We start from the raw sequence: 13006 nt of genomic DNA on the forward strand, positions 1-13006 counted from the left end.
AGCAGGGTGCTCAGACTAGTGAGCTCTGGTTCACAGAAGATTTCTTTTTAAAACTGCAGGTCCAGCAGGCTCAGACAGACAGGATTCTCCACCTGAAGCTGGCCAGGAGTTGGAAGTGCCATGGTCAGGTGACTGCTCATATCAGCTCTTTTCTTCTGCTTTAGAAAATATAACTTGGATATATGTTTTTAAAGGCTTTTAGAAAAACTGTATCTTGTGTCTTTTTAAAAAGCTTATATCATGACAAGGTATATTTTATCTTTCATCAGGTGACCTTCTGACTTGTGACCTAAGTGGCAAGTATAGCAGCTATGGAGCGAGAACTACAGAGGACTGGAAGCATGAGAACACTAGATTTCCAGGTATTTGGTCACAAAATTGTGTGTTCACTTGAGCACGTAGTGGCTGGCAGTGTCTGCAGACATGCCAGTACTGCTGTGAGCTGAAAGTTTGGGCAAGAATGCAAACACTAATTCCCAAAACTGACTTCAAGGTAAGAGCAGTGTAGGCTTTGTCTCGGAAAGCCACTTGCTGTACAACAGTAATTTCAGCTCACCTGTATTCAGCGATTTGACCTGGTTGTATGATAGCATCCATGCTAGACTGGACCTTAAATCTGAAGAGATGCTATTAGAAGAGTATAAGCAGGTCAAGGCCTTCGGTCAGCATGGAGTCAACCTGTATCCAGCCAGACTTTCACTACAGGAAGTGCAGGATTCAGGACTGTGTCGGCACCTGCCATGTGGCCAGCTTTAGGGCAGCATTTGGCTTCATGTGACGCACTGTGTTTTCTGCCTTTCAGACTTAGGTCCCATCATGGCAGAGATTCAGAACCGTTGTGCTTCGTGTACTAGGAGTGCCTTTGATGAAAGCTGCTTCAACCTGCCACAGTTTGTACAGGTCATGGAGACGTTTGTGGGTGAAGACGTTCCTCTGCCTACTGTGAAGAGCCTTGTTGCATTCATCAAGGAAGAATACAAACAGACAGAAGAGGAAAAAATGGAACAACTAGAAAAGGTAAATATTGATAGGTTTTGCTGATCCCATGTCCAAACACAAAACAGGCAAATGCTGACAGTTACTGACAAAGTCAGCTTTAATCTCAAGCTGGCAGAGCTATTCCCTTGCAGCCTTGCATCCTCTATTTCTTCAAGAGACCTTTTACCCCTTTGTTTTCGTATGGATCCTCCCTCCCTAGCCCTCAGCTCTAGGCGTGATGACAGACTCATCCTGTCAGAGGCTGTCTGTCTGTTCTAGAGCTGGACTCAGTGAGACAGCAGGTTGATAGGCAATTGTGAAAGAGCTGACAACATTCCATTCTGCTTATTCAACTCCATAATAGCCAAGAACCTGATCTCTGACCTACTGCACTGGCATGTACATGTGAGGTTGTGGATGTTTTGAGGAGGATTTTAAACCAAGTGTGCTTGGTTTTGCTGTGTGCATGGCTGTATGTGAATGTACACATGCTTCTTTTTGCTTAAGTTACAAGGTGATTTTGCCAAGTGTTGAAAAAATATATTCCCCTTCAGCAATATGCTCCTGCACAGCATCAGCACGCCCCGTATCACTTGAGAGCATGGATGTATTTCATGGCGCGTCTGTCCATGGCAGCCTCTCTAGCTGCATTTTCCTCAGACCTCTTTCCAGTTTCCCTCTGTGCTGCTGACCTAATTTGGATGAGATACTGGATCTGACAGCTCTGCTCTCCTCACACCGAACGCAACACACACTGCCAGTATTTTGGTCTTTGAGAGAATTCCACTCCAGCCATTTGTCACTGTATGCTCTGCAAAGGCGGGGTTTCAAGGACAAATTGTGTGTGCGTTTGCTTGGAGCCCACACACTTCAGGGCAGCACCAGCAAAATAACAATGTATGGAAATACAAACTGTTGAATCTCTGGTGTCACTAACAAGGCTGTGGTTAGTTCTTGCTGGGAATACATTTGTATTGTGGGAAACTTTCACTAACCTGGGTTGATCTCACCTTGGATCCAGCATGGGCTTCATTTGTTCCCTGGGAAATGACCCTCTGCAGTGTGCATTCTGCCTGGTAAAACCGAACTGTCGGCTGGGTTTAGTGTTTCCAAACATCTCAGAGCTGAGCTGTGTATGCACAGATTTGGCCTGGCCCGCTGGAATTATGTGATCAGCATACCACTGCAGTTCCCACACTTGGGTAGACCTGAGCATTGGTGTCCAGGAATTACCACAGACCCGCTGTTTCTCTGTTGTAGGTTCATCACATCTCTCGCTTGGCCCAACGGAAACTGCTTCTGGAGGCACTTTTCAAAACATTGGACACCAATGCATGCGGGTTTCTGGACCTGGAAGAGGTGGATGCTGTTCTAAGCATGTTTAAGGAAGGGATGGAAAAAGAGGCTTTGAGGAAGGGTAAGGAGACAGCTCTGCTCTGAGAACAATGCCAACACGGTAGGCCTTAAAGCACTCAGCACCAGTGCTAATGAAGTTGTTGGCAAGCACCAGGCATTTTTTGTTTGTGCAAGCAGTCATAAGCATACAAGGTATGATGTATAAAGTGAAAAGGAACAACTATCCAGACCTACTTGTTAATGCATAGCTCCATGCCCTCCTCCTGTGCGAGACTCCGCTGCGACAGATTTCCATCAGAGAGGTAGCCCAATGCTTTCATGCCATTGTGATGTGTTGAAAAAATATTTCAGCTGTAACATGCAAGGTATACTTGCAATATGGCAGTGAAAAACACACATGAAGCCTGAGGACATGTTTCACACTTCTAGTCTAGCCTGTCTGTGTTACCCAGCTATTTTTAACAGATACATTTTACTGTGCTATCTGCAGGAATGTATCTCATAGGAGAGAACACCAGCTTTCATTACGGGTCTCAAATGGCCTTTAGTAATCCACGCTGTTGCACAGCTCTCATGAATTAGATGACAGCAACTTCGAGTCTCACTTCTCTGTTGGTTCATTTCTCTAAATAAACTTAGCAAATTTGGTCCTTGACAGAACAGACTTGGGTCAGACAGAAGTGCTTCCCCTGGACCTGTCTGGCAGCCTCATACATATTAACACACGGGCTTGAGGTGCTCTGAAATACTGTAAGAGCAATTAACATGTCTGCATGTGCGCTTGGGTGGAGAGGACTGGTTCATTCATCTCCACACATATCTTCATGCTGCACAGCCACAGACGAAACTGGCAGTTTACAGCTCTCCTGTGTTTGAAGCATGCTAGATGCACTACAGAAATATGGAAGGACATTGTCCTTTCCATGAAGGGCTCATAAACTAAAGGCCAAATAAATACAAAGATAGCATAGCAAAATCAATACCACCTACAAGCAACATAAAACTATTTCTAGCAGCTTTAACCTAATCTCTCAAAGATATTGTGAAACAAGCAGGTTTGGAGGAAGGGTTCACAGACATTTTTTGGATGAAAACACAGAGTAAGAGGTGGGCAGAATTATTTGATTTTATTTGTAAGTGAAAAGTGTAACAGTACAGATAGGATGGGGAAAATAATTCATTATGGTGTGGCTCAGTGAAGGAACTGAGCAGGCCATGTGCAACATCATGCATATTTCTTTCTTCATTTCTTTCTTCAAAGAGAGGAGAAAGGGGCAGTGAAAATCCAAACATTTTTATACCATCAAAAAATTCTGCATCCTAGTTCTGTCAGGAAATCAGAAATTAAATTAAAAACTCCTGAATATTCTTTAGATGATGGGCAGGATAAGAGCATTAGCAGTCAGCTCCGCCGTCATTGGGGCCAGTTAGTACTGGCTACTTCTGTGCTAAAATCAGTGACATCTGGGGGAAATGAGGCTCTCAGCTCCCATAAACGTCCATGTTTTGGGTGCACTGGGAGGCGACCAGGGCAGCTCTCTGCCTGTTCCTGCACATTATTAATGAAAGCATTTTCTATTACACTGTCCCTTGTAGACCACGGGATGTACTGATCACAAAATACTCCCTGCTTAACAGCAAAGTCCCACTTCTACCTATATATCTTTGCTTGCTTAGTTCTCTAGTAGGAAGCAGCTTGATGAAGAGCTCTCTTTCCTTTTCTTTGCTTCATCGGGTCCAACTGGATTTGAAATCAGGATGCAGAAAAAAAAATGATGGAAGTGTTAGTCATGGCAGTGCTGAGGAGAGCCCTGCCAGCAGCATGATCAGGCGAGCACAGCTTGTGCAGAGCACCCCGTGCATCCTGGGTTCCCAAGGCCAGGCAGCTGCCTGCACCTTGGAAAGTCTGTGTGAGAGCAGAGTCTGTGCAAGGGCAAAGCCTGTCCAAGAGCACCCCCGTGAGCCCGGAGCCGGGTGCGGGGAGCAGCAGCAGGGCTGGAGGGAACCGGCACAGGGCTCGAACAGCTCTGTTAGACCGGCTGCTGATTTAAGTACCATCTGAATGCAAAGCGATGGGATGGGGTGAATGTGCACCTGCACGCTCAGGCTGTTAGGACTACAAGGCTCACGTGAGTCCTGTTTGTCTTCAGGACCTCTGGGCAAGTTGGAAATTTGTGAACTGGAGAGAGTAGATGGAGGAAAGCAATTCTTGGGAATCATAATTTGACCCTTGTGGCATTCCGCATGCCCTTTGTCCAAGCAAAAGGAAACTCTGCCAGACCTTTCTATTGCGGCTTATTTGCCCATATCTGGGCCAGCTCAGCTGCAAGCTCTGGGATGTGAAAAAGGGGATTGGGGCACGGCTCTACTCCCTGGCCTTGTGCAAGATTGCACAATTTTCTACTGACCTTTATTGTTTAATATGTTGCAGAGGTACAAAAGGGGGCAGGAACAATGTTATGCAGGTTTCTTTCTCAGTACATGAGAACATAGAGGAAAAGGTGCATCCAGTCTTGAAGCGGAGATTACCTGCATGATGACAATTTATATTTAGGAGATAGCTTGAAAAAAAACCCAGAATGATGGATTAAAAGTCAGTTTAGGGCTTGATTTATATTTTGCACAAGAAAAGCAAAACATTTTATTCAAATTGACAGTTCCTGTCTTATTTTCTGTCTCTTCTAGCAAAGGAACACCTCTGCTCCCGTTACCCCCAGCTCAGCAGAGTGGGGAAGCTATCCCCAAAGGCATTCCAGACTTTCCTTGAGTTAATTGCTTCCGAGTTCCCTGGTGATGAGGATGAAGCTATTGATAATTTGGTGGAATTTCTGACCACAAGTGTGAAACAAAGTCCCATGGAGTACCTGCAGGGCTCAGCCCGGAGGAAATGGCTGCACAATATCCAGCAAGCAGCTGAGACCAGTGGAGCAAGCATGGAACCAGTTTACAAAGCAGTGTTTGAGGCCCTCTCCCAGGTACACATCCCAGGGAGCACAAGAGTTGTTTGTGTTGGGATGGTGACACTGACTTCCACCCCCCTGTGCATTTGGGTGGAACACACGAGTAGCACAGGAAGCGGGTCTGAGGCTGGTTTCCTCGTGCTTTTCTGCACTGAGCTGATGCTCAGGAGAGCCTGGGGTTACGCACAGAAAGAGTCACAGGTCAGCTCTGCAATACAACAATTGTCATCCCTGCCCTGCCAATACAGAATGCACCTCAGGGGTACTTACGTCTCACTTTTTGAAGAGCTGACTTGGATCAAATTTGGAAATCTGTATTTCTAGTTTTAGAGATTCTGAAATTAAACACACTAGACTCAGTTTGGGATGAAGATGGTTAATTTGTAGTGGAGATATAGTTTAATTTTTAACTTGTCCTCACCATTAAAGCTTTCCTCAAAGCAAAACTTCTCTCATAGTAGGTGAGGTGTTGTTACAATATTTACGTTTGTAAATGTAGCAATTCTGGCATTTCTTTGTCTGATTTTTCCAACGGAATCTCCTATTGGAGAAGAAATCCATAGGAGTTTTGCTTAGGCACAGGTTGTAATTAGGGTTTATTTTTATATGAACTGCTCCCCATTAGCAGCAGGAAAAAAAAACAAAAAACAACTATTTTCATTGCCAATCAAAATACCAAGTGGTTTTGCTTGTAACAGACCGTACTGGTCAGACACACGTCATGCAGTTAGTGCCTGACATACAAACCCAGTGACCCAGAGCAGCATCTCGGCAAAAAATGAGACAAGTGCTAAGTACATGAAATAAGTGTAATGGCCAATGGCTAATGTACATAATGTAATGGGAAACATTTGGTTGCTAGGATGCAGAAGCCCATGGGGATAACAAGATGATCAGTGCATATATTGCCCTTTTGGAAGAGAACCAGCTCTCACCAGCACGGGGACAGATTCTCCTACGCTATGTGGCCTGTACCGCAGATGATGCTCCGTATGTTCTCAACCAGATACTTTACAGAGACATGAAAGGAGTAAGGTAAGAAAAGCTACAAATAGTCGTTCCTTTTTCTCAAAAGTATTTGGGTACCTGGCAGTGGTTTGGGGTACACTGGAAACAGAGGTTGACAGAGTACTCCAGAGAGGAAATCTCCTCAGGGACCGTTGTGGAATTATTCATTATCATATACATGCCCTTACATTTTGCATGGTCTGGTTAGAACTGCTCTGTTTGGGATTTCACTCCCTCCCCTGGGGAGATTAGCTCACAGTCTAATAAACCTCATCCTTTAGCAAGAGTCTGTTATATTGGGCCTACATTTCCTTCTTTAAAAATTAATTCCCTTACACTAGTTTACATCCACAGGATATTTTTTGAGAACAATGCCTTTCCCTCCCTAGTGTTTACACTATAAACAGCTTTCATGCCTCTTTACTTCTCATCTCCAAAAGCTAGACTATTTGTTTCTTTCTTTAAATATTGCTTCTTCTAACCTATTAAATGTAACTGCTGCTTGCTTCTGTATTCCCTTTCATTATATTAATTAGTTGATGTTTTAAAAATATCCTAAGGATGAAAAGTACCTTATTTATTACCACTGTCTCTGGGATGCAAGTGGTAAATGTGGTATTTCTGGGTGCAGTCAGAGTACAGAGCTAACACCTTCCTTCTCTGATGCCAAAAAGCAGGGAGAGATCAAAGCTGCAGTATTTATTGCTTTGCTAAAGGTTTTCTGCTACTCTGAACACACCTTCTCATAAGTTTATTTTTCAGCTTTGCAGCTGTTGAAGAAGGAAAGCCAATCCATGTTCCAAGAGTTCAGCTCCACGGAAATATCCACTTCTGGAACTATGACCGCCCAGAGGAGGAGAGAAAAGGCTCACTCCTGGTACTGCCACTGCATGATGCTTGCTGGAGAGTCTTTGGCATCCTAGGACTTGACACGCTTCGAGACCAGTGCGAGGAAACTATCTTTCTGACCCATGAGATCAGTTTTTATCAGGTGGGCACCATCAGGAAGCAGTTTGTTAGACCGCTCAGTGTAGGGACCGGGTGAATTTTACATGTTCGTTCTGGGTAAACGTTCAGATGCGCAACTAAGAACAGAACTGTGGGCCCCTTTTTACTGTATATGGTGAAAGTGGTGTGAGCAGAACACTTTATTAATATCTTACTGATCAGCATCTTATCTGTAATTGATTATAAGGTATCAATTATTTAAGCTTCTCCTGACTAGTAAATTAATTGCACTTTTGTGCAAAGCCCAAAGATGGTAGCTTTTATTTCCTGAAGCTCTGTACCTCATATTTGTGTTTTTTCCATAAAGTGGCATGAAAACTTACTTTTTACATGGTGGAATAATTATAAGCAACAGCAGTTCGGATTTCTTTGGGCTGCTCTTTAGCATCAGCCTCACTGTGGCTGCACCATCTGGGCAGCAGGGCGCACAACAAGCCAACGGTACCAGTCCCTCTGGCTACCGCTGCTAAAACCAACTTTGTCTAGTTTAGGACTGGGCTGTGACCCGGGCACTCTGGAGCCCTAGAGCCTTATTTGATAAGGGACATTTCACAGTCACTTTTCAGCTTTACAAGCTCTGACTAAAGTAACTTGTTACAACCATTTTGCTTCATTTTGCTGCATGAGTGTTTCCCCAGCTTTTTTACCCAAATCATATGAAACTGTCTGGCTCATTTGGAGGATTCTGCTTTCACAGGGAGTTTCTCATGCATTCAGCAAAGCCTATCACCATATCTGTATGCTGCAAAATGTTCTACAAATGGCTACTACTGCGCTGGACTGGTTGTATTCCAGGGCACCCAGCATCCGCACTGTGATTACGTACCTGGTGGAGCCTGGCAAAGACAAGGTACGCAGATCACTGCAGTGAAAAGACCCGGAATAGCCAGGGGCTGACAAGGCTACTTTAGTGCAGAACTGCCATTTCTACCTGCCTGTGATTGCCCAGAGGTTTTATTATAGAAACTGAAGCCTGCCTGAGATTCTGGTGCCTGCCTGTGCAACAAAAAGGCTACAAAGGTAGACAGGGAAGGTTCTCTCTCTAAAGAACCCGCTCTTCGTTCTTTTCATCCTCCCATGTAAAACAATTCAACAGCACTGCTATGATAACCCCTTCTCCATGGGAAAAGGGAATATTCTCCTACTTCAATGCTCACAGCTGCATAGTGACCAATAGATCCAATCCCCACACCCATCCATCCATCCATCCATCCATCTGCAGGTCAGCCAACACCCCAAGTCCCTGCTAAAGCTTCACAGTCTGGGACCTCCACAAAGGGAGCTGCTCTTCTGCGGAAACTGTAGGTGTGTCAAAACTATGGTGTTATATAGGAAAAAAGAATGTCCTAGCGAATGTATGAGCTCTGAACTAATGTCTGCAGCCAAGACAACTCAGGAGGTGGCTGTTTCCCAATTAGCTAGCTCGTAAAGGCAGCCCCCTCCCTGCCGATCGTGTTCCATGTCCTAGCTAATGTATGAGCTCTTAACTCTGAACTAATGTCTGCAGCCAAGACAACTCAGGAGGTGGCTGTTTCCCAATTAGCTAGCTCGTAAAGGCAGCCCCCTCCCTGCCGATCGTGTTCCAGTTGTTCTGCAGGCACACAGCCCTGGGAAGCTTGTCACTTCATGTGCAAGTGAGTTCAGAAGGTGAAAACTGTATGCAATATTTTGGACTGGTCCTGTGTCATCACAAAGTCTGGATGACATCTGCTGTAGCCATAATTCAGCTGCTTCCCCTGATAAGCGTAGTTTATGTTGGCAGCTTTCTGTTGTCATTCTGGGCTCTGCACGGTTCCCTTGTTAGCTGCCTGATAGCCACGTCATTTGCTCCCCTCTGTGCTTTCCAAGTGTCAAGGCACAGTGACACAAACATGGCATGAGAACGAGGGCTGCAAGAGGATGGGAAAAAGAAGGGAAACCTCTTCTTGGCCTGTGGGTGTTCCTCAGTGTGGAGTCTGGGGGTGGATTAATGTCCGGCTGAGGGAGGTCCAGGGCACATTCTTCATGCATCTTGAGCAATACACTCTGGGAATAAAATCAGGCATTGTTGGGAGATGTCTTTAAACCGTCCCATTGCACTTGAACATACCTAGGTGTTTCCTTTCAGAAATACACCATTTCCTCCCTCTCCAAGCTTCAAAATGGCTGTTCCTTTCTTGGATGCAGCTAAACCTCCCTTTTCTCTCTGACAGCCATGGGACTACGCTTTGCGCAAGATGATTACTACAGATAATACAGGACAAAAAGAAATTCATAGCTCTCCTGTTCTTCTCCTCAGAAAAGAAAACCTCTTAAGGTAGGCTCCAGTACCTGCAATCGTACTGGTCACCCCTGCTCCTAGACTCCAGCCTGCGTCAGGCATGACCCACGTCACATAAAGCCCACGGTACTGCAGCCCTGCAGGGGTGTCTGGCTGTAGCTCTCTCACTACCAAGGCTTCTGGTGTGTATGCACATGATACTGAATTATGAAGGGGTGAGGAGTATTTTCTCTTTGAGTTTAGGTCTGCAGAATCTTAACTTCCAACTTAACAGCTGAGCTGCCAATGAAGCTCTCCATCTGCTATGAATGGTTTGCAGGATTAGAGCCTGCACTGAACCATTTTGCTCTTTAGGATAATCGGTCCTTTTTCCTGTCCGTGTTATTCTAATTTCCTTCAACTATCTGTTTCCTTCCACTGTCAAGATCCTCATGGACTGGTCTGTTAAACGTTATCATCCTTGTTCTCAAAGTTGAACAGCCATTTGCTGTTTCAGCAGATGTTTTTACTTTTTATAAAACTCTATAGAACAAATGGCAAGATGGTTAATAACAGGAAACTGTTTTTAACACAAAACTACAACCTAATTTGGGTTTGTTAAATTCTTATGATTTTCAGCAACTGCCTTGCCTAAGCAATACTGTGTTCCATAATGCTATTTTCTCCTTTCTGTATATGGTTTGAATACTTAAAGCTGTTCAAGGAAATAAACAATTATTTAGTAATGTAATACCTTTATTTTAACAACAAGAGATGAATGGTATCTTACTAAAATATGCTAAATACATTACCAAAAGAAACCAGAATGGTAAAGTCTAGTACATTTTCCCCTCTCTACTCTAATTTCAGAGATTACCTGTATAGGTGCATAGATAGTTCAGAGGTCATTCGCACTTCTGTCTGTGGAGAACACCACATTGCAGTGCCTCTCCGTGACCTATCAGGACAAGCTCTTGGGATATTTGATATTAACATCGGACACCACCAGAAATTACCACCTCCTGAACACGAAGACCTGCAAAAAATGCTAAAGATGGCCCAAGCTGCCTGCTCTGAGATACTGAAGATGTCTTCAGAGGAAACAGAACCAAGCTATGTACTGGGTATCCTGCATACAGAGCCAAGATAGTTTTTATAGGGGTGAAATTAGGAATCTCAGTAAAACCACATCTAAAGCATCATTCCTACAAATATGGAAAGACAAATACAAACCTTTGTACATGTAAACTACTCCTGAGCAAGCCTAAGTTAAACAGAATGTTTAGATTTGACTCTGGTTCACAGGGTGTTTTGTGCCCAAGTCCCACTGAAATCAAAGGTGTGAAGCAAGGCGCTGTGTTGCCTTCAGGGATCTTCAGGGATCTAGCATGTCCTCCTCAGATCTGCCCCAGCTAAGATCAAAAGAATTATCTGCATGCCTGAACCTTCATGGTCTCAGGACCTTTGCTTGTCTCTGGAGGCAAGTGTTGTCTCCTTCTCAAACACATAACCATTTTAAAGTTTCTTAGGATACTCGTGCTGTACACAAATCAGTCACTTGGTCAAAGAGACAAAGAGTTAATCGTAAAGAGGGCAGAGCCTTTCAGTCAGTAAGGTAAGTCTTGAGTAGTAGATGTTTCTGAGAAACTTCTTGAAAGGTTTGCTTTTGATTCCAGAGGCAGAACGCATGGCAAATTGGAGGCATGCAGGGATTCTGTTCTACCAGTTCATGCTGCAGGACCTGCGCGAGTGTATCCAGAAACTCGATGCTGAGAGCTTTGCTGAAATAAAGAGCTATGCAGAACCCCCAGCTCTGGCACATAACATAGTTAAGGCTGTGCTGTTGCTTCTGCATCCAGACTGGAAGGGCTCAGAGAAGACTGAGAACTGGAGTCAGTGTAAACTGGTGAGACTTCAAAATGTTGAGACTTTGTTTTCTGTCCTTCCTCCCCTAAGAAGATAGAGTGCAATTCGCCAAAGGTGAATTGTCAGTGAAATAATTAATCACCTACAGATTTCCTATATGCTTGTCTTATCCATCTTTAATTCTGCAACCCTCTCTTAAGTTTTTAACCGCCACCTGACTCTCTTTATTCTCTGCATTGCAGAAACTTGATGACAGTTTGATTCAGGATATTTATTTCTTTGATCCAACTGCTGCATCTGTGCAGGTTCAAGCAGAGCTGCTGCTCGACTGCATCACTGGTAAATATCATAAACTAATTATGAGACACCAGACATGGCTCAGCAGCGAAACAGTGTCAGTGGCAAAGTTCAGCTGAGTGCTTTTAAGGTCCTTACTTCAGAAATTAACTTTGATTTCACAATAGATTAAACAACAGATAAAGGGTCCTAAATATCTGCAGTCTTTTCTGGTCAATAAAAGTCAACCTGTTAGATTTAGAATCAAAATTCCCTGCCTTAAGGAAAGGGGAGCAGAGCAGCTTCGAAACCTACCAGAACAAGTGCTCATTGTAAACCTCCAGATAAACATATTAAGAATGATGGTTCTTTTGGCAAGTAAATCTGCCTCAGAGCACCCTGACCCAGCTCCAACACTGTGTGCTTCTCAAAGCATCACCATCTTCCCGCATGGAATTACTGGACTGGTGGAAAGCTCCCCCGATGGGATGATCTCTGCTCAGTCTTGGAGCAACACTGGCCACAGTTTGGACCTGCCCTGCTGAAGTTAGGTCTCTTCTCTGTTTCAGGGGTACCCGGAGCAGCAGTGTGGCAGCTGGGCTGGGCCCCGGCCGAGTGCCTGTTCCACTGGGTGCACACCTGCCTGGCGCTGGCGGAGATCTCCAGGAGCAAACCCCCTCCCTCCTCAGCCCCTTCTGCCATCAAATTCCCCTGCGCCTCCAATTAAATCTCCCCACCTAACCTTAGTGATTCTGGTATTTGACATCTTTATTAAATTAACTGTTGCTTTTTTTATTTTTTAATGCATAGCTACTATTTGTTAAGATGGTAAGAAGTCTGTTAGAGATGAAGAACAAGCAATAAAAACATTAAAGGAAAGAAGTTTGCCAGTCTATCTACTGAACATTAAAAGCTTGATTGAAGTGGATTTTTAAAAAATTAATTCTGATGAGAAAAAGAGAGGCAGGGAAGAGTTCATGACAACTGAGCTACAATGCTGATAAACAACACAGCAAAAATCTTCAAGATTCAGTCTCCTTAAACTACTTTTTAGGAATAATTTCAACTAAAGGCTGTTAATCAGCATTTTCTCAAGTTGTTCTAAACGTGTTGCAGAAAATCTGCTTTTAATATAGAAAAGAAAGCTTTCTTACTGGGATAAAGCTTGAGATTACAGCCAGCTCACTGTCTGCAGAAAGATTTCATCTTTCCAATAACGTTTCTTTTGGCAGAATCACTTTTTTAATAACATTTTGGGAAATTAAATCTCCTCTTTCTTTCTTTAGTCGGCAACAAGCGACATCTCCGGGTAGGT

The 13006-nt window shown here is 44.0% G+C and overlaps 1 protein-coding gene across 1 annotated transcript in view; it reads left to right on the forward strand.

The window, feature by feature from the left end:
- The window catches only part of EFCAB5 (EF-hand calcium binding domain 5), a 30088-nt gene extending 17670 nt beyond the window's left edge, over positions 1–12418 (forward strand). Inside the window, exons 8-19 of the mRNA XM_010085879.1 lie at positions 270–362; positions 803–1017; positions 2239–2395; positions 5020–5309; positions 6157–6329; positions 7065–7293; positions 8008–8160; positions 9503–9606; positions 10420–10673; positions 11226–11455; positions 11658–11754; positions 12261–12418. Coding sequence (XP_010084181.1) covers positions 270–362; positions 803–1017; positions 2239–2395; positions 5020–5309; positions 6157–6329; positions 7065–7293; positions 8008–8160; positions 9503–9606; positions 10420–10673; positions 11226–11455; positions 11658–11754; positions 12261–12418 — 2153 coding nt within the window. The remainder of the gene's footprint in view (positions 1–269; positions 363–802; positions 1018–2238; positions 2396–5019; positions 5310–6156; positions 6330–7064; positions 7294–8007; positions 8161–9502; positions 9607–10419; positions 10674–11225; positions 11456–11657; positions 11755–12260) is intronic.
- The last annotated feature ends 588 nt before the right edge of the window (positions 12419–13006 follow it).

This window comes from Pterocles gutturalis, unplaced genomic scaffold (assembly GCF_000699245.1).
Source record: "Pterocles gutturalis isolate BGI_N339 unplaced genomic scaffold, ASM69924v1 scaffold30670, whole genome shotgun sequence".
In the NCBI taxonomy this organism is placed as follows: Eukaryota; Metazoa; Chordata; class Aves; order Pterocliformes; family Pteroclidae; genus Pterocles; species Pterocles gutturalis.